This window comes from Rhinolophus sinicus, linkage group LG01 (genome assembly GCF_036562045.2).
Source record: "Rhinolophus sinicus isolate RSC01 linkage group LG01, ASM3656204v1, whole genome shotgun sequence".
Classification (NCBI taxonomy): Eukaryota; Metazoa; Chordata; class Mammalia; order Chiroptera; family Rhinolophidae; genus Rhinolophus; species Rhinolophus sinicus.
The window spans coordinates 58,687,744-58,710,041 of NC_133751.1; the positions used below are offsets into that span (position 1 = coordinate 58,687,744).

Consider the following 22,298-nt stretch of genomic DNA (forward strand, 5'->3'; position numbering starts at 1 on the left):
GAAATGATGGTCCCCCCATTCCTCTTCCCCTTCCTCAAGTCAGACGTGTGCTCTGTGCAGAGGAAATCTCAAAGGAAATTTTCTGTTCTACTGCCCGCCACACACACACACATACACACACTTTTTATGTCTTAGGATGCTTATAGTTTTTGTGGAAACAATGCTGAGTGAGACCCCAAGATCATTATTGTGAGCCGCCTTTTCTTTTTGTCTGAGATGGTGGTGATTTCTGGACCAGTCTCTAACTTAGCAACATGAACTCTATCCTTTTATCCTTTCCTTTGCACAGAAACAAAGTTGTTTTTCTACCTATGTGGTTAGAGCTATTTTACTCTGCCCTCCCATAGATGTTGGCATCTGAATTGTGGAGTTGCAGAAACATAGGGTTCTTTCTCTTGTAGAACAGGTCTCCTTCTTTTGCTAGAGTCTCTCATCTATAGCGCCCCTGTGCATACACCCCCAGCCTTCTCTCCCAAACTCAGATCAGGGTCCTGGTTTGCTAAGCTAAGGTCCCTTCATAATAAAAGGAAGCTAGTTACATTGTTTCTACTTCCATTTCTACAAGCAGATGAGAAACTGGTATATGAGGGAGGATTTCTAGCCAATGAAAATTCTTCCAGGTGAAAGCAGTTCTCTGTTTTATTTGCCCACCTTCTTCAAGGAGCTTTCACCACAGTGACTTTTGCCTCCCTCTTAGCCAGGAGTTGAGAAGACCGCAGCATCACTTTTCTAATGAACAACCTACTCTTTTACACGTAACAAGTGGAAGAGAAAGGGCCCAGCTCCAGTATGAATTAGCCAATGTGAACCCCATGATTGTTTTTCTCTTCCTGTTAAGTCAATTGTGATTCTACTATCTGTGTTTCACTCTTTTTTAAAACTTTTAACCTCAGTTATAGCAGAACTTGGCATAGGCAAGAAAGGGTGCTCCCATAGAAACCTAATTTCTATCCTCTTTCTCGACCTTTCTGAAAGTTTTTCAATTTGCAATTTTAAAATGATTACTTTCCTTCCTTCCCACTTGTTTCCTTTTTATCTTTTATAACAAAGCCAATCCTAGCCCAGGCTGCCTTTTTCAGGCCAAGATTGTAGTACCTTCAACCACTATTACGTATGCGTATTTACCTTGTTTTCCCTCTTCTCATGACAGAGTATTATATTACATCTTTGAAGAAAACCCAGATATTTAAAAGTGAAACTTTTGTTTTCTAGAGATGGTACAGGCTTTTACATTTATAAAAACTCTAGGTCAAAGTCCCTACAAATGTTTGGCTTCCATGCCTGATGTTCAAACATACTGTAAACTAACGAATGAATTTGAACAGTTGAGTTTGGTAATCATTCTGGGAAATGGAATTCATATTTCTTTCTTAAATTGCAGTCCATAACCCTCTATGTAAAAAAAAACTTGACCACAACTTTAGGTCATGGGATGCAGTTCTGTGTTTCTAGTCGTTAGAGATCTTTTCAGAAAAATAAGTTTTTTAGTCCAATCTTTTAAAATTCAAATGTTTTAAAAAACTACCATTGAGTAGAGAGACATGCACAAGCAGTGTATTCATGAGCAAAGGTTATTGACTTTATAAAAAATGATCTTTATTTGAGAAAATAAATGTCTTGTTTAAGCCTATATATATATATATATATATATATATATATATCTTTAAAAAAAACTGAACCAAATTGTTAACTATGATTATATTTGAATGATGGGGCTGTGGGTAATTTTCTCACTAGTCTTCTGAATTTTCTTTAGTGTATATTGTTTTAAAATGGAAAAAAAATTAAACTATCCCCCTAAAATTTTTCTGTGTTTAGCACTTGCCTTACAAAAATCAAAGCCAAATATTTGAAGTAAGAAAAAAAAAGTTAAAAAATATAAATATTTGAAGTAAAGAGTGGCAAACTATGGTCCAAGGCAGCACTTATTTTTGTATTAACAAAGCTTTCTTGGAACAGTCCCACTTATTTGTTTATATATTGCCTAGGTTGCTTTCAGGCTCTTAGCAGAATTGAGTAGTTGCAACATACTGTATGGCCCTTAAGACTAACGTTTATTATCTGATCCTTTAAAGAAAAAGTTTGCTGACCCTCTGATCTAGTGTTGAGTTTATGAAGCAGTTGGCAAGAATATTTTTAAAGTTAGCAAACGTTTTAAAACTTCGCTAGTAACACCACGTTTTTCTTCCTTGGCAGCCTAAATTAACAATGGCAAAATGCAGGCGAAATGTGGAGAATTTTCTAGAAGCTTGCAGAAAAATTGGTGTACCTCAGGTAATAAATTTCAATTTTTTTAATCTTGTCTAAATAAACTTGGGGTTTATTTTCCTAAAATCTTTCAGAAATGCAAGTATCTGAAATATTATGGGACCAGCTCTGAACTAAGTTGGTAATTACTAACATAATTGTGTGTTACTAGAGTCAATCAATATTCTTTTGAGCAGTTTTCCTTAATTATTTCCAAGGACCAAGCAAAGAAATCATATACACATAAATTTAAATATACTGTAAAAATGAATGCTAAGTAATCAAAAATAGTTACTGTGATATTTTCCTAAACATTCCTACTTGCTGTTTGACTTGTATACATCCTCATATGTGCTTCAAAATAAGGGCATCCCAGACTAAGAATGCTTCAGTTTTTCTAACGCTTGCTTTAATACTTTCTAAAAATGTTTATTTTGAAATAATTTTAGACTTAGAGAAATGTTGCAGAAGTAGCACAGAAAGTTATTATGTACACTTCACCCAAGTTCCTGTATGGTTAACATCTATATAAACATAGTAGGTCATCCAAACTAACAAACACTGGGACAATGCCGGTAACTAAATTACAGACTTTGTTCAGATTTCCCCACTTTTTCCACTAAGCTCTAATACTTTGGAATTTAGCACACAAGAAGCCATTTCTAGGTACTTATCCTGCTATTGTGATTTATTGCCTCCAGCTTCCTCAGTTATTGCCCTTTAATAGTACAAAAAGTTAAACTTTATAGATGTGATTAAGGGACATGAACTTGATACACTTTTTATTCATTACCCTTTTAAAAAACAATTATATTAAACCAACTCAGCCTGGTACTCTTAAGAAATATTATATTTAATGAAATTATATATATAAATTTAAAGAAATAAGCAACTTGGTACCATTTGATACTTTTTTCATTAGCCACAACCATTACAGTGCCTGTCATCATATTTTGTCCAACCTTCAAGGATAAAAACATGATTCTTCTATGTCCTTCTTAATTAGCTGTCAGAAGTCACAATTGGCCCCTGGACTCAACAATTCCACTATTTCTCTTAAAGTGAAGCCCATTCACAACAGTGACTCTCTCTTTATCCAGCTCACCATTCCTGTATCTTAACTAACCATGAGTTGAGAAGGTCACAGCATGCATCACTTATCCAATAAGCAACCTTCTCTCAGCTCTTTCACGTGTTGCAAAATGGAAGAGAAAGAGCCCAGCTCACAGATCATCTGCATTAGTTAGTGTGAATTCCCATGGTGTTTTCTCCTTTTATTAAGTAGATTGTGATGCTACTATTTATTTTTAACTTTTTTCTTTCACATTTTTTTAAAGCTGAATTATAAAAAGAATTGAAATTTACACTTAATGGTAGTTAGTAAGGACCTTTTTTGTTCCTGTGAACAAATACAAAGAAAATTTCTCGTTTTTTTACATAGTTTTCCAAAGGCTCCTCATCTCCCTTAGAACAAATCATTTTTAAACATTAAAAGAGCATTGTAAGATTTCTAAACAGATAGCATGCCTTTTTTCCCCATTTTAACAGTCAGGTTTAATATTCATTTCTACACGTTAACATTCAGTGCTTCCCTCCCGTCCACTGACGCTGCTCCTGCCTGAGCCGCACAGGACACAAGCATGCCCAGGACCTACCTGCCCCAACTCCTACCGCAATGTCTCTGGACAAAAGCGTGTTGCATGGGTTGGTGCAGACAATGGCAACCAGAGAAAAGATGTGAGAGATTAAAAAGAGGCACTAGAAACAAGAGTGCCCAAAGCAGCCCCAAACAGGGGGACATGTTAGCAGAATTAGCCTAATCAAACCTGTTAAAAGTACTGTTTACCAGTGTTTGCAGCCATTGTACCTGTACTTGGGACTTCACAGACCCATCGTCTGTCTCAGATTTCAAGTCCATACACTGAAATTCTTTCAGAAGGTTGCCTGCCATCAGTCAGCAAAATACAAAACGAGTGTGCCTTAAAGCATGTATTTAATTCAATATTTGCCAAGCAGTGGTTAACAGCCTACCCCGTTCCTATCAGAGCTGTGCTATTTGAAGGCAGGAGATAGAAAACAATACAATTTTAAAAGACTGGGTGGTTTGACTGAGGATCGTGACACATCCTTCCTCCTCTCCCTCATCCCCACCAGAAAGAAGAAGTGGACATTCCACATTGGCCACCTCTTCCTCTCCCCTGCCTTCCAACCAAGTCTCTACCACCACCACCGCTTTTATTAATAGATAGGTTCCTGTTATGCTGCTACTTCTGCTAAAAAAATATTAGTCATTTGCTTAGAACAAAGTGAAGGAAAAATGAATAAGTACACAAATGCGTGAGTTCAAACTCACACTCAGGTCCCCTTTGCTATAAAGGGAAAGAAGACAGCTGTGCCCCCTCTTCTTCTTCTGTTCTCCCGCTTCTGGACCTTCTGACTTCCCTAAACATCCCCACTTTCTCTGTTTGAGTTGTAAAGAAAATCAGGGATGTAATAATAATCACTTTTGAAATTGTGTAATATAAAATTTAATATTCTAAATGTTAATATCAGAATCTATGTCAAGAATATTCTATGTCAAGAGCAAACAATTTCCCTTCTCAGTGTAACTTTTATTTAAAGTGTTTACAAGTTAAATTATGAGCGAAACATTGAAGAGTAAGATGATTATTAAAACTCTCCGATAAAGTTGGGCATGTAGATATTCTCTTTTATTAAATACATTACATTCACAAAACTATAATGGGTGGTAAAAATTCTATTTGAGTCCAATATCTTATGTCCTAGAATTATATGTTATGTGTTAAAGAATATTTTCCTGTTATCAAGTCCAGTAATGTTTTATTTATTTAATTTCTTAATCTGTGAACTAGAGGGTTTAGATCAGGGGTGTCCAAACTGCGGCCCGCAGGCCAACTGTGGCCCGCGATCCATTTTTTAACTGGCCCGCAGCAAATTCCAAAAATATATTTAGTTTACTTAAATAAACCAGGTGAGGCAATACTACTTCACCTCGAGTGAGTGGCCCGGCTGTTTGTGTGTTTTCCCGCGTATGGCCCTTGGTGAAAAACATTGAAAAAAGTTTGGACACCCCTGGTTTAGATGATCTCTAAGGCCCCTTAAGGCTGTAGGTTCATTTTGTACATTTTAGTAAACTGGAGTTGGTTAGATGGGTTTGACTTGATTTTTAGAGGAACACCAAATCATTCAGTACACCTGGCTTCCAGGTAGTAAATTTCCCTGATTATTAGCCTTTCCTCCTCCTCTGAACCTTCTTGATTTACCTGGCTTTCTCTGAACACTTCCCTCACCTCAGCCCACTCCCAGGTTTTGTTCGTCCTTTCTGTCCTATTCTTTTTTTGTTAATAAGGAAGAATGAGAGAACGAGGTTGCCCCTCGCAGACCTCACCACTCTCAGGCCTCACACAACCCTAAGCCAGCCTCCAGTTCTATTCATTGTATCCTGAATGTTCACACTAGTCACCAACCAACCAATTTTATTCTGCTACCGTATTTCCCCGAAAAGAAGACCAAGCCGGACAATCATCTCTAATGTGTTCTTTTGGAGCAAAAATTAATATAAGACCCGGTCTTATTTTAACATAAGATCCGGTCTAATATAATAATATAATATAATGTAATATAATATAATACCCGGTCTTATTTTACTGTAAGACTGGATCTTATATAAGACCAGGTCTTATATTAATTTTTGCTCTAAAAGACACATTAGAGCTGATTGTCTGGCTAAGTCTTATTTTGGGGAAACATGGTATTTCATAGTAAAATCAAGCTCAGCACATAGAGGATTCTTTGTAGTTTTGCTTTTCAGCATTTTGTTTTCATTCATCATAGTGAAGAATGTTACAAGATGTGTTTCTTTAAATATGATTGAGATGATCATATTGAATTCTATACTCAAATCTGTATTTCTAATCCACTGACTTTGTTTTTCTGTTTTCCTTTCCTGCTCACACTGGACAGGACAATCTTTGTTCCCCTTCTGACATCCTTCAGCTAAACCTCAGCGTTAAAAGAACTGTTGAAACGCTACTTTCTCTTGGGGCACATTCAGAAGAATCCAGTTTTGTCTCTCTGTCTATGCAGCTTTTGGGTTTTGTGGCATTTTATTGTACTTTAATGTTAACTCTCTGTATGCTTTATTACTGGGTCTTCCCCCTCTAGTGAAAAGCTTGCATTCCAGGGATTTTCTACCCCATTCCTGTGCTTGGGAAAGGAGGTTTGTTTCTCATTCAGAAATATTTACATATGTTGCTCTTTTTTTTCCTGGCCATCAAATAGTTAACTGATAAAAGTAGATAAATTCTTTCCTCAGATGTCCAGATGAGCAGCCCATCACATTAGTAAGTATTTATGATTACTAACAAAGAGTAAAAGACCAGTATTTTTTTTTCCTGGTCATTCGTTCATTTCCTGGCCTGTGGCCTTGTTTTTCTTGTCATACGTGCTAAAGTGTTTCTACTAATACAATCCTGTTCCCGTTCTTAGCACATGACTAAGAACTTTATTTTCAGATGACATAACGTAATTCCCATCTGGCCATTTCTCCATGCCTGAACACAACTTAAGTGTTGGAATTATGAGTTCTGAACCTTTTCAGTAGCTGCTCATAAGGAAAATAGTTGTACCCTTTATGGATGAAGGGCCACCTGGTCACTTAGATCTCATTGAGCTGTGCCCTGAAATTTCCCTTTATTACTAGGCACAGGTATACATCAGCATTTGCTGTCTGGGCATCTGGAAGGCACTAGTCATTTCATCTTACTTTTAATTTGATCACAATGTTCAGTCTCAAGATCATGTAGGTTCCCTAGATTGCGATTCGGAGCCTAGTGCGTACAGGTAAAATATTACCCAAGAAGCAGGGGATCTGGAGCGGACCTTTCAGGGGTAGACACATGTCCAGGTTTACTGTTTGTTATCTTTACCTGAGCTTCACTTTTAGAATCCTACTGAAAATTTAAAATTGGAATTTATGTAATTCCCCATATATATGAACCATCTTAATAGGTGAACTTGTATTTTATAGGCTGTTGAGGAAATTATATCTGAACAGTAGCAGGGAAAGAATTAGGCAGCAGTCTCTGTTCTGTACCCAGGGCAATGAATGTTGTCTCTTTTGGAATGTTTAGTATGTTAGCTGCCAGCCTTAATGCTTGAAACTACTTTACAATTGCATTCAGATTCTAGTTCTTATAAATAATGTTCCTGAACATTCAGGAATCTCACGAACTGTTAACAAAATTGGGCAACTGAACTCAGGTATGAAGAGAGGTTGCAAAGAATATAACATTCTGTTTGTAGAAGTCAGCCTAAAAGTCTGATTGCTTTGATTTTCTTCCATATGAATGGGACAGTTATTTACCACATTAAAAACTCCTTCCTGGTAATGCTGAAACATTGAACACTTTGTTGAAAACTTCAGTTTTATACAGTAGCAATGTTTCTGTGTCAGAGAGCATTCAGTTTCCTGGAGTTTTGTCCCTTTTAAAAATACCTGATAAAAAACACATTATGTCATGTGTGGCTTGGGGGGAGTAATTGTGGGTTCTTTTCAGAACACAGGATTCCCTCTAAGCCAGCTGGAAGGTGTGCATCGGGGAAGCAGAGCCTCTGAGGGCTTGTCTAAACCACAGACCTCCCAGGCCAGGGCACTACTGGGAAGAGACCAAGGAACTGGTTTCCGAGAAAATATGTCTCTCTCAAGAGCAAAACATTCTGCAAGTTCATTTTAAGTATAGTTAACCTGTATTTGCACTTATACTCAAAGTATTTATACAAAGTTGATAGTTTAATAAGAACAAAAGATTGCAGTTACCTTGTTTTATCAGATAAGTATTAAATAAAAAAGAAGCACAAGTACCAATAACTGTTCAGAATAAATACTTGCTATATTTTTTTATTGCAACTGTTTTTGTAAAACTTCCTAATACTATAGTAGGAACCAATGAAAAGCCGAAAAAGATCTAGTTATCTTCTTTAATAAATATAGTCTCTTTTTAAATGGAACCAGAATTCCACTTTCTGTCCTTTGTGAGAGCAATATATTTTCTTTCTAAATATTTAGTCTTAAAATAAAAACCAATGATAGGTGTTATTCTTGGATATGCCTTTTTCGCGTACAAGAAAGGATTAACCAAACAACTTAATGAGGCAAACAGGATAGAAGTATTTAACTTCCTTAAGCAAATATGTAATCAGTTTTCAAATATATGGTAATGAAGATGTTCCTGACCAAGCTCACATCATAATTCTCCAGCATAAGTTAATCCATAATTTAATACCAGGCTATGAAAAGCTTTACTTTTTCAAATATAGTTTCTTTTTTTATAATTCTCTAATTCAGATTTTTAACTACTTCAAAGTGGGCCTTCCATGAATTACCCAAAGTAGGGGAAAGCTTCTCAAATATGTCTGAATCTCAAGGATACACTTCAGTTTCTTCCTGTGATCCTTGCCTAGTACGAGAGCCCTGATTTTCACAATCAGGATTAGAATGCAGATAGCAGGCATCCCTCTCTTATGCAGTCTGAGTGACGGCATGAAACAGTCTTGCATTCTTACGGTATGTAATTTCCCAAGTGCTTTCTCCTATAGTGTTATATCTGTCAGGCTTGAGCATTCTAGTATAACTTGTAACTGTTTTTCTGTTTCCACCTGCCTCATTTTACTGATCTGCGTTGCGCTTTTATTGATAAGGGATGAAGAGTGTTGCTTTCACTCCATAGTACTGTTTCTCCTCTGTTGTATGTGTAAGTGTATGTAACTTGTCCATTTTCCAGTTTTCAAAATGATCTGTATGTACTTTGAGTTGTATTAATAAAGTGACAGTGAGTGTCAGACACCATCTCTGTAACTCATATACCAGAGGTCAGTTTCCCAGGTACTGACTTTTCATACGTCAGTTGATTGTTATGAGGAAGAGGAGATGCTTATTTTTTCTTTTCAGTTCTGTGATGTTCATCCTATTTTCTTTTGTGTTTGTTTTTATGTCGCGTTGTCCCATTTCAGGAGCAATTATGTTTGCCTCTCCACATTTTAGAAGAGAAAGGTTTGAGCCAGGTTGCAGTGACGGTCCAGGCTCTCCTGGAACTCGCCCCACCGAAGCCACAGCAGCAGCAGTTGTCTGCTGTGTGAGGACTGAACCCCTCGGGCACCGGCCTGGCAGACAGACCAGGACCACGTGATGCCGCTGCCAGCCATCGGCTTACACAGAGCTCTTACGTGTTCTGAAGGACTGTCTGTGTGATTCCTAACGGGAATATTTTGCTTCATTTCTCCATTTTAGGGGAGGTTATATGCATTTCCATTGAATTGTTTATGAAGACATGGTTGGTTTTCACAAATGAAACTTAATTCTGTCATGACTGAGAACCCAATACTGAAGCCTAAACTGGCTGCTTTCCTCGAGAGTAGACTTTTTTCACCCACCAGAAAGAATATTTCCTCAGAAGGATATTTAGCTCTCTCGAAGGCACAGGCCTGCTACATAATCGTTACCTGTGGAGTCTACTGGTTTCTAAACTTGGTTGTTCATTTCAATCTCCTGGAGCATTTGTTAAAATACAGATTCTCATTCAGTAGGTCTAGAGTGAGGCCTGGGTGTCTGCATTTTCAACAAACATCCCAGGTGTTTCATGTAGTGCAACCACTGTTCCAAGCTAGATATTTGTATGATTTGGGGAAGTAATAACTCCACTGTGTTTTTCAGCGGCATTTAAAATAAAAAACTATATTATGACCACTTGGACTGTTGTGTCCAAGGCAAAACAAAAATAACGTAGAAGGCCCAGATTTTGGGTAGTGAAACAATGAAACAGATCCAATTGTATCTAAAGCCAGTGTCCTAGTCCTCCCCCCACCTCCAGGGCACCACCACTTAGAGGCTGTTCTGTGTGTCATACTCTGTGATGTCAACCATATAAACCAGCTTCCAAATCCTCAAGCTCATACCTAGAGCTGCTCAGCATCTGCATTGACTTCATTGAACCCCCTCCCCCCATGCTGCTCCCAGGATGCCTGGACGTGTGAACAGTTTCCAGTCACAGCACAGACATTTGCAGCTCCCAGCTAATGGAAGACTATGAAAACAAAGCAAAAAGATTAAAGGAAAAGCAAGGTTCTTATATTCCTTTCAGGTAACTGCCAGTTTCCAAGGCTGAATTAAAGTACTTGTGGCATCTTGAAAACAGCTTGCTGTCTTTTCAACTAGCTCCACCTAGAGCCTTAGTTACTCAATTGTGGGTGGAATGAAAGGCCGGCCCTAGGGCTCATTGCAACACACAGTCAGGAGCCTTTATTCAAGTTTAAGCCACTTGGGTCTTTCTTCCCCTACATTTTGCACCCCTTTTAGTTGTCAGTGACGTCTTTCGGTATTCACTGCCTTTATAAACCAAGGAAATAGAATAAGTGAAAATACTAGTTATCTAGGGTTTTGTCTGTTAACTGTTTTGGGTTTTCTTTACCAGTGTATGCATTTGAGCATAATGTTCTTGCTCTCTTGATCATGTAAATGCAGCGTCTAAAAGTGACTTCAGATAAATCACGTTGAGTAGCTGGTCAAAATAATGCTTTCTCCTTGTTCTCACAAGGAAAACAGTTCACCAGAACATTACCACTTTGTCCAGATATAAAATTATATAACATAAACATCTGCGCTCAAATCCCAATCCTTCACTGTCCTCACAGAAGTAAAATGTTTTTTAAGTACTTAGAGCCAGACCATTATATTTACAGTTCCAAACACACCCACCAATCATATGACTTGTTTAGAATTTAGTTGTGTGTAGTTTTAAACTATAGGTATTTTTCCTTTTAGTCAACATTAAACCTCAGTACAATTTCCAAATTATTGAGTTATTTAAATGAAACTCCGCAAAGTACAGGACTGTTTGTCACATATTATGCAAGAAGTAATTGCAGAAGACATGCATAATGCAACATTTGGAACTAATTTTCCCATAGGAATAAATGGAAATTTAAATTTATTTCAAATTTTACACATAGCATGAAACTTTATTAATGTATTTTTATCAAACCAATTCAAATTTATATTTGAGTTGTTAGAAAAAATGTGTAGTTTTGGTTGATAAAGAATATCAAGTATATTGAATTTTTTCTGTCAAAATGCAAAAACAAATGATGTTGTTTTTGTATTCAGTGTTTTATATGTACTTTTTTAACTGAAGACGTTTAACATTTAGCCTTGCTAGACTCCAGTGTAAGATGAAGATGACTTTGTAACAGTTCCACCTGACCATTTATTTATGAGCTTCCTGCTGAAGCAGCAAGTTCCCAGTGCTGAAGTGTGAAAAAAAGAAAAGGCTGTGTGCCCACCCACCAGGGCCCCTGCCAACTACAGAGATTTTAAGTCAGCAGGTTTCCAGGCTTTCAAACTCATACATGTTTAGCACTCCAAACCATTTTTCTCTGGAAACAACTCATGGGAGGAGGGGCCTTTGTATTTGGCTAGAACAGAGTAGGAGGCTTAATAGTAGATCACTTTCTTTAATAGCTTTTTAAAATACAGCCTTAATTGAGGAGTCTGATTTCTCTTGCCACAGCTCAGCAATGCCTTACGATGTGTGACTATGCTGATGAGTGTGATGAGTTTTTTTTAAAACTAAGCACTTAAATGGTTATAGAAATGAAGGAAAACATGGATATTTAGAAGCCTTCATATATACATTTTGCAGTGAGATGTTTTACAGCAGATTTCATTTTATTTCTGAAAATGTTGTAAACATGTAATTAGTAAAAGATTTTGTAAAAACAAACATTGTCCTATATTTGTATGTCTGTAAATATAATGCATAAGTTCTAAGTATAAATATGTCAATATCATGTATGTTATTTTAAATTGCCTCTATGCCACCTTACACGTTGACATTAAAATAAAAGCCAACACTTCAATAGCATGAAATAAAGGCTGATTTGAAAATGTTCATACCTAAAGCATGGTTTCCTTGGCAAAAATGAAAGAGTTTCTAATTCCTTAAAGTAGTATCAGTACAAACCGGGTCCTCATAATAGGCCCTTGAGATCAAAATGTACTTTTCAAAGGAAGTATAGATACCCATTTTGCCCTGTATTTGGAGTTAGATATAGAGCTTAACTCATGAAATATATGTGACACATACGGACAGTTTTTAATTTCAGAAATTACCAACTGTGCTGTAAGGAAAGCTTTAGCATCCCAAGACATTCTATTTTGATTGATCAAAACAAGAATGACCCAGTGGGCTCATTCTTTTTTAGGGGAATAGAGAATGACAGCTTTATGTTCCGGGCACAGGTTAAGTATTTTCACATTGTCTCTTAGTTTTATACCCCATAAGGTGAGAATTGTTGAGTAAGCAAAGTAGGTATAGACCCTAGGGTCTCATTTATCAAAAATATCTCCAAACTAGTCTTCCTGTGGAGCTGTGTCACCCGTCTTTACTATTTGTGGGTTAGCCTAACGTCTCATTTCTATCTTGTATTTATAATTTATATTCCTACCTATTTCCCAGAAAAGGAACTCAAGTAGCTTATAAGATATGTATATATATATATAATGAGATTACAATCACATATTTAATAAAGTTATATATAAGATATATATAATAAGATGTATAACAGCTACCACCCCCCAATAAAAACTAAACTGATCATCTTAAAACTTCACTGTGTATATATTATGCTAGACGCTTGATAAATGTCATCTTGTAATTCCTACTGAACAATTTTGCTCATAAGAGGTTTTTCACTATAAACCAGTTGAATAAAATCAGAATCAGATCTTTTACAGGAATGACTGAAGTTTTAATGCATCACTGTAGCCAAGCCCATGAACCTTTTCCTGGCAAGAAAGCAAGAAGAATCTTCACAAGGCTCCTAGAAATACTTCTTTTCAGCAAGATTTTTTTCAAAATATGAAGAAGCCCTAAACCAATGGTATAATCCTAATTCAGGGTTTGAAAACTAATGTAACAGGCCAAGTGAACTAACCAGGCCACACATGGGAATGTCCAAATAAAAAACAACCTGTAGGTGAGTTATCTGATGATAAAAGACATTTCTTCCTCCTTCAGGTCCTCCTCCTCCAGAATACGAGAGGAGAAGACAGAAGATGCTTGGTCACTATTTCTTGCCTCTTCTCTTGTCTTTTTCTTTACCTTTACCTTTACCTTTTGAATCCTTGCTATCTATCTCCTTCTTAGGCATTCTGAAGCTGCCAATTTCCTTCCGTACCACGGTGCCTCGCCACCATGCCTGGAGCTGTAAGAGAAAGGAGGGGTGAGTACAATTTATAGTATGCTTGACAAGCCACATTCTTCCTGCATAAGGGGATTGGGTTTTGATAAAGTAACTTCTGTCTGAAAAATGGTCTCTGTCTGAGACATGGAAGTAACCAAGCATGCTATCCTATACTGATAGCTCCCTTGAGTATCTTGATCACTAGACACAACTGTTCTGAGTACAGTCTGGGGCTACTTTAGAATCAGACTAAGCCCTAAAGACTGGGAGCAGATCTAGTAAAAAGAAAATAAAAGTGGTCTTCAGCTAGTTCTTACATTTTTGCTCTCAATCGAGGAATCCTGACAAAAGAAAACCCCATAGGAGCTCAATAAATACTTGTTAATTGTACATCGGACTCCCAATGGAAGGGTCAAGTTTAAGTTTGGATACCTGGTCCTGAATGTACTTTAAAGCTTACTTTTTTTAACCCACCCCCTAATATGCGTCCCATAGTACAGTTTGCACACTATCTGGTCTCAGCAGATACTCCTCTTTGAGAGACAAGGGCAATCCTCAGAACAAGTTTCAGTCCAGCTAATGTTACTACTTTAAACTATTTCCCAGAATCTGATCTGCCAGTTTTATCATCACTAAGACACACAATTTCATATAAAGCTAAAGGATCTCTATTTTTTTTCTAAATTATTTATCCCTTCCCTCCCCCTTTTTTGAAAACAGCTCTTATTAGAACCTAGCAGATAGCCTGGGCTAACTTATAAATAGGGTTTGAAGAAGCAATAGCATATTAGAACTCCTTGAAGAGCTGTTTTGGTTAGAAATAGTATTCTTAAATTTGACCACTGGGCACAAGTTTTAGTTTTTGCTTCTACTGCTAACCATTTCTTTCCCCCTGGATTAAAAGTTGAAGTCATCTCTTTTTCTGTTAACCGCCTCCCTGTACCATGGATTGTGTTGGCAAATTCCAGTAACAACAAAGGCCATGCTTCCTCACAGATCTCCTGTTCTGAGTTTGATAATAAATGAGAGAGACTTTGCATTACTGTGTTAGGCCAGCTATAGAATTGAAGGGGCCCCAAGAAGCCAATTATGCCTTTCTACCTTTATGATGCTCTTTAATTCCAAGATCTCTTGTTCTTGCTTCTTCCTGCTCTTCTCCTTTTCCATACGATCTTCAATGATGACTTGTTCATACTCTCTTAGCTGTAAAAGTAGAGACATTAATCATATGTTACATGGCTGACTCTCTTGACTTAGCTGTGGCCCAGCCAGCCTTGCAATTTTAATATAAAGTTTTAAAATAAAGCATGCCAAATCTAAAGCTAAACCAAAGAAAAGAAAAATCTCACTGGATTACTATATTGTAAATATTCACATATTAACTTTGTAATTGTTCCCTAAAGTTTTCAGTTTGAATAATTCAAATTTGCTTTAAAATCTTTCATAGAAATGAAATACTAACTTGCTGTGTGATTAATGACCTCAAAATTATGTAATTTTTTAAAGCTGTGATAGAAGGTACACAAAAAGAGCCATCTTTTGAAAGAGAGATTTGGAAAGTTCTACAATCAATGATGAAACCATAATCCGAAGCATTTGGGAAATCATAATTTACTAATTGTCTTCAGAGACCATAAAGTAGAAATAACAAAAGTATGTATTTCAAGAGGTTGTTGTAAGGGTTGCATAAGTTATATATGTGAAATACTAGTAAAGTGCCTGGGACAGAGTAAGCACTATTTAAGTGTTAGCTGCTGCTATTATTGTCCCCATCATCAATGTCATCGTTGCCATCTTAGTCATCATCATTGAAAAAGACTCTCACTGGTTTATGGACACACCTCCATTTTGTGACCAAAAAGACCATTACCCAGCGGCTGTAGCTTAGCTACCACCCATTCCTCAGTGCTCAGGCTTACACTATCGAGACTGCTTCCTTACCGTTTTTGCAAGTTCTTGAAGGTGTGCTAAATCACTGGCCTTAGCAGATTTGAGAGCATTCAGTTCATTCTGTTTCATTTCTGTGTCTTTATCATACTTCTCCATCCAGAATTCTAGTTTCTCCTCAAGTTTCTATTCGGAAAGAGCATTAAAACGTGGCTTGTGCCAGATACAAAACAGTATATACTGTATAAAATCATTTATATAAGATTCAAGAATAATCAAAACTTCTATAGTGAGAAAATTCAGAATCGTGTCTACTTCTGAAGGCAGTGTTGGTTTATTGACTTGGAATGGGGTTATGAAGGAGACATCTAGGATGCTGTAAATGTGTTCTGTATCTCTATCTGGGTGGTTACATGAGAAAACTCATATATACATAAAAATTCATCAAACTATATACTTAATATTTGTGCATTTTACTGTATGTTGCTCAGTTTAGAAATGGGAAAGAGGGCCTGGATAAGAGACATTACAGTGAAGAGGAAAGAAATAAAGGGTAGATAGAAAATTCTGAATGATAAAGAATGGCATCAGACATCTCTGATTGGTAACACTGAATACTAGTTGGGAAGGGTGTAATGTCTTCAAAATTCTAAAAGATAATGTGAATCTAAGATTTTATACCTAGCCAACCTAGCATTCAAATGTGAGGAAAAGACAGACTGTACCTAGTCTTTCTGAAAGAGTTGCTCAAGAATGCATTTTAGCAAAATAAAAAAATTATGTATATAAGAAGCAGGAGAGAAAGTAGTAAAAATGTATATTTAAGTTATATAATATACTTTTTAATAAATCATAATCTGGAACTAAAATCCTAAATTCGGCAGTATAGTCTAGTGGAAGGAGCACAAACTGGCTCTGAAGACCAATTGCCTAGGTTCAACTCCCAACTATGGCACTCAAATAAGTTTACTTAAATTCTCTAAGCTTCAGTTCCCTCATCTATAAAATGGAAATATATAATGAATGATTTAACATGGGATGTAGGAGAGGAAGAGAAGAGATAAGTGAAAGCTTTGTCTTAATAAAGGCAAAAAGATACAGATATTGATTAACTCTAGACTTAAGAAAAAGAACAAAGTATAAATATATGTTAAAATTTTAAGGATTACCACTGCAAGGACAAAATATATAACTTTCAAACTCCTAGAGTGTGTACTTCAAGAATGAGACATCAGAGGAGCCTTAGGTGGTACATAGACATGGGACTTTTGTTTTTTAAGACGTGATTCACAATCATTCTGATTGAGAGAGAGAACATGTCAGTGTCATACAATTATGTCTTTAACATCTTTCTAAATCTTGTTAACCTTTTTTTTTTAACAGAGAACAGACGCAAGGCAGGCAAGAGGAGCTGGCTATAATATAATAACATCATTCAGTATTTATTGTACTTCTATTTACATTAATTTCTATTTATGGCAAATGATACTGGTTTTCCTTTTATAGTAATTATATAAAAATCTTAATTGATATAATTGAGTAATTAGGTAGAAAATAACTGATTATAATGCAGATATTACAAAACTCTGAAAGTGATGCCAATAACCAGAGTTTGCTCCAGACAGCTAGAAATCAAGCAATAAAAATTCCATCAGTGTAACAAAAGTTAAGGAGGAAAGAAACAACTAGAAAGTTTGAAAAGCAGGAAACATAAAATAAGATAAAAAAATAAGTACAAACAAGTGAAAAAAATCACAGTAAAAATAAATTGGGGTAAATTCCCTATCAAAAGAAAGAGCCCCTCAGATTTGTTTTTAATCTAGTTATGAACTTTTATAAAAACCACCGCTGAAACAACACAATCAAAGCAAAAAGAAAGCAGGTTTGGCAATTATTATCTGGCAAAATAGAGTTCAAGCCAAAAATAAATGAGAATAAAGGGATATTTTATAATGATAAATGACATACCCTATTAAGAAGATACTACAGTTACATTCTAATACACTTTTGTATACTAATAACATTTTGGAATATATAAAACAAAAATTATTGGAAATAATAAAGAAATTGAAAGATCCACAATCATCTTAGGAAATTACCACACAAACAAAAAATCACTCATAGATACAGACAACAGAATGATGATAGTTACCAAAGAAGGAAGGGGGGAGGACGAAGAGGGTAAAGGGGGTCAAATACAAGGTGACAGAAGAAGACCAGACTTTGGGTGGTGAGGATACAACAGAGTATACAGATGTTGTATTATGAAGTTGTACACCTGCAATTTATATAATATTCTTAACCAATATTACCCAAATTAATTTTAAAAAAGAAAAGAAGGATGGTTTCCACAAGTGAGAGGTAGGGGGAGAGTGAAATGGGTAAAGGGAGTCAAATATGTATACACGAGCATATAGTAATGGAAGGAAACTAGACTTTCAGTGGTGAGCATTGCAATGGAGTATGCAGATATCTAATTATAATGTTCATCTGTTACCGTTATTAATCTAATTTTTATATTTAAAAAAAAAAGCCCAAATAAGAGCTCAACAAATTCCAACAAGCAAAAATTTTACATTTCACATTCTGAGGCCACAATGGAGGACAGTAAGAGTAGAAACCTCAAAGGCTGGTTGTGAGGATCACAGCCAGAACAGCAAAGTGTTACTGTGAGCGATAGAAAGATACCTACATGCTCCTCTCCCCAACTAAACTACATAGATATTTAAGAAACACCCTTTTAAATAACTTTTGGGTGAAAAAATAAATAAATTATAAACTACAAATTATGATGCCTACAATTTACTTTTAAAGGCATGAAAAGGATAAGGTGAATTAAGGAAGGAAGGATGTATAGATATGTGACAGCAAGAATGAAAAATGTTAATGGTAGAATCTACAACTCGATGGTGGGTATGTGGGTTTTCACTATAAAATTCAACTTTGTATATTTGCAAACATGCATAAAAAATGCTGGGGGGAAATAAGTAAATAAATTACAAATTACTTGGAAAGTAATGATACATAATGTAAGCATTATATATCAAAACCTGTAGATTATAGCCAAACAGTACTCAGAAAATGTGTTGGCTAACATGTATTTACTAGAAAATTATAAAATTTGAAAATAAATAAATTGAGCATTTCAGAAACTAGACAAAGATTAGCAACATAAGCTTGAAGAAAGTACCAGAAAATAATTATTGAAATAACCATTATGACAGGGAAAAAAACAGATTTGCTCCATAAAACCAAAAGATAGTTTTTGTGAAGACCAATAAAATGGTCAAACCTTTGACAAGTCTCAGCTAGAAAAAGGGAAAGAAGACACACATTTTTAAAAATTGATGAAAAAGATGATAAATACAGAAATAAAGGAAAATTGTACATTGTCAGAGACTATAGAGCCCAGCTTTACACTAATAAATTTGAAATGAATGTTTAGATGAAATAGATTATTTTCTAGGAAGACACAGTTACCAAAAATGACTCAGAGATTTTTTTTAAACTGAAGACATCAATAATCATTAATAAAATTGAAAAGGTAGGTAGCCACATATCTCCCTTTTAAAATGATACCCAGACAAGATTGTTTATGACTGAATTTTATCAGTTTCAAGGAACAGATAATATAATTTGTTCTATTTATACTTTCAGGTTTCAGAGCATAAAAATATAGAAAACTTCCCAACTCAAGCTGCCAAGCTAGCAAAACTGATGGCAACACAACAAAGAAACACCAAAAAAATAAATCTACAGGCTAATCTCATTTATGGAATATCTAAATACAAAATAAAAATCTACAAATCAAATCTAGCAGTGTAGTAAAAGAATAATACGTACATTATGACCTAGTAGGGTTTAGTCCAGGAATTTAAAGATGATTCAACATCAACAAATATATTAACATACTTTATTAACACATTAAAAGAGAAAAAATATCTCAATGCGTGAAAAAATCTTTTATAAAACTGAATACTCATCCTGATTAAAAAGAAAAAAAGAAAACCCCAGCAAGGTGAGACCAAAAGGAAATTCCTTGAATTTCATTAAGTTTATCTACCTACCATAAACCTACAGAGCAAACCTCATACAATCCCCATTTTTGCGTTATCAATTGATTGCCTCTCAACTCCAAATTCATCCTTCACTGGCTAGCTTTGTGAAATTGGATACTTGCTGTAAATACTGCTCTTTTGGCAACTGGCACAAAGTTAAGATTTGTCAGTAGAGGGTGCCGGAGGGACATCACAGGAATTTTTTCCCCTGTTTCCACTGTGCTTCCTCTGTTCCCAGACATGGCAGACAATGGCGTGTGTGGGACACTCCTGGCACTTGTTCACCAACAAGTTTTACTGACGAGGATCCTTGCTTGCCAAATGCAGTCCACAGCCCTGCCTGCCAGCCTTGTCTCACTAGCTGTGAACCAGCTCTGACCCAGGGCAACAAAGCAAACAGCTCTATTTAATCCTTCCTTGGATACTGTCCTTCAGCCCACGGTAGTCTTTAGAGTTAGCTTTTATCCCTTCTTTGTAGCCAATCCCTTATTACCAGTTAATGATTCCTTTGTTAAATCTTCCCTGCTCAAATTACTGGTCTGGTTTGTCACCTAACTGGACCAAAATGATACTGAATTAGTACCAAAAATTGAGTTGATTTCCCACCTTCTAATTCACAGATGTCTTACTAATGCATCTAAACTCCTTGCTGCTCCCTGATCATTAGATACCATCAACATAACGCAGTGGACGATTGCGATGTTTTGTGCGAAGCCAAAGCAAGCAGTACCTTTGAAGATGTACTGTTGTGCTAGGTCTTGACACTGAGCGTCCCTTTTCAAGGCATCTGCCTCAGATGTAGTTATTATCACAGGATTTTCAAGGAAAGGAAGATTACTCTTAGACACAGGAGTTCTGGCTACTTCCACTGGCAAGGCAGGCTCAGAGTAACTTGGGGGTTCAAGATTGTCAATTACATTTGAGTCCAACCAGATGTTCCCATTCCAAGTTTCAGTCTTATTCTTTCTCAATAAATGCCCTACCTTGCACATGACAAAACTGACATGACGATGAACTCATGTGTAATACTAACTGAAATATCACTAAAACCCAGAATAGAAAAATGGTACTCCTTTATCACTACAATTAATCAGTATTACACTAGACATTCTCTCTATAAAATAAGCCACAAAATGGATAGACATAAATAATGAAAAGGAAAATATAAAATTGCTACTATTTGCAGGTAATAAGGTTTTCTACCTAGAAAACCCAAATGAATCAACTGAAAAACCATTAAAACTAATATGAGAGGACATAAGGAATCTAGAACAAACAAAAATGAATAGCCTTTCCATATACCATGCACTTAGAGTCATATCCAAGAATGTTTAGCATTGTTTTAATAGCAAAACTTGAAAACAATCTCAATGTCCACAGACAGAAAAATGTTGACTAAATTTTGGTATATCCTCTCTATGGGATATTATATAGCAGTTGTATTGCCATAGAAAACATTAAAGACAAGGTAAGTTTTAAAAAAAACGGTCTGGAAATATGTGTGTGTGTGTGTGTGTGTATAATCCCATTTACTTCAAAAACAAATATAAATAAATACTAAAAACATGTAAGTATTTAGGTACATACACAAGTATGTGTAGTAAAAGATGTGGAAGAAATATTTAGAGAAAAAGGGAGTGATTAAGAGACCTTCACTTTTTAAAATCTATATATTTGTGTACTGTTTCAAATTTTTCATTAAAAAGTATTTATGTGCTGCTTGTGTTATTAGGCTGAAGATCTGGGAAGCACTAACTTCATCGTCCATCATCCACTTAATGCACCAGCTCATCTGACTGTTATCAAATACCTGCTATGTGTCTAACACTTACCTGTGTATTACCTGTGTCTAAACAGGTAAAATGTTAAATAATTCTTAAGTTGCAGGGTTACAGGACCCTGATTCTACTAGCCAACCAGATATTTTTTCAGTAAAGGTCTGTGAGACAGTATCTAAAAATTCTTTTCTGTAACCACAAATTTGGAATTGTGTACTGAAAATTCATTAGCTTTCTCAGAAGGCTGTATCACAGGTAAGCTGGAAATTTTCTCCTTAGTCATCCAACAGGGATATTTTGAAAGGCTCCACTCAGCTTGGTTTGTTATTAATATTGGAAAGACTAATTAAAACCATTTCAGCCACATGTAATTTACACATGAAGAAATGAGTAAATAAATATATGGAAAAATGGTCAATTCTATTAGTAAGCAAAGAAATGCAAAATAAAACAACTCATTAGCTTAGCAGACTTTTAATACTATCTAAGATGACTAGTGCTGTGGAGAATACCTAGAAATTAGTTCCTGCATACATTGCTGATGGCAGTGTAAATTTGAAAATATTAGCAATATTTATCAAGAGTCACAAAATACCTCTCTCTCTGACATAATAATCTCATGCTTGAGATTTACTTTTGGTAAATAATTGCAATGAAGAAAAACAGTTACTTGGGCAAAGGTTTCGTTACTGCATTGTTTATAATAATGACATTTTGGAAATACAGGCACACCTCAGAAATATCGCAGGTTTGGTTCCAGGCCACCACAATAAAGCAAGTATCGCAATAAAGTGAGTTGCAACCTTCTTGGCTTCAATTTGTAAAACAGGCAACATCAGTGAAGCACAATAAAGTGAAGCGCAATAAAACAAGGTGTGCCTGGAACCCAAATACCCAAGATAAAGGGGAAAAGTAAACTATGGCATAAGCACTCAATGGAACGTTATAAAACTATCTTAAATTATTTTAGGAAGAGACTAATAACATGAAAAAATGAGTGAAAAAGTAATTTAAAAAAAATCTTCCCTCAACTAAGAATGTTATTTTTAAAATTAAAAAAAAAAAAAAT

At 35.7% G+C, this 22,298-nt stretch overlaps 2 protein-coding genes across 20 annotated transcripts in view; one reads left to right on the forward strand and one right to left on the reverse strand.

The window, feature by feature from the left end:
* LRCH3 (leucine rich repeats and calponin homology domain containing 3) overlaps positions 1-12,216 on the forward strand; it is a 102,535-nt gene extending 90,319 nt beyond the window's left edge. For 8 of the 16 annotated variants that reach the window (XM_019723651.2, XM_074330426.1, XM_019723653.2 and 5 more), the window contains 2 exons: positions 2,197-2,274; positions 6,232-12,216. In XM_019723651.2, coding sequence (XP_019579210.2) covers positions 2,197-2,274; positions 6,232-6,432 — 279 coding nt within the window. In that variant the 3' untranslated portion in view covers positions 6,433-12,216. The remainder of the gene's footprint in view (positions 1-2,196; positions 2,275-6,231) is intronic. The other 8 variants (XM_019723654.2, XM_074330464.1, XM_074330484.1 and 5 more) reach the window with 1 other exon arrangement.
* DRC9 (dynein regulatory complex subunit 9) overlaps positions 11,969-22,298 on the reverse strand; it is a 32,054-nt gene continuing 21,724 nt past the window's right edge. For 3 of the 4 annotated variants that reach the window (XM_074330538.1, XM_074330526.1, XM_019723669.2), the window contains 3 exons: positions 15,448-15,579; positions 14,608-14,709; positions 11,969-13,527 (listed from right to left, as the gene is read on the reverse strand). In XM_074330538.1, the coding sequence (XP_074186639.1) occupies positions 13,390-13,527; positions 14,608-14,709; positions 15,448-15,579 (372 nt within the window). In that variant the 3' untranslated portion in view covers positions 11,969-13,389. The remainder of the gene's footprint in view (positions 13,528-14,607; positions 14,710-15,447; positions 15,580-22,298) is intronic. The other variant, XM_074330532.1, reaches the window with a different exon arrangement.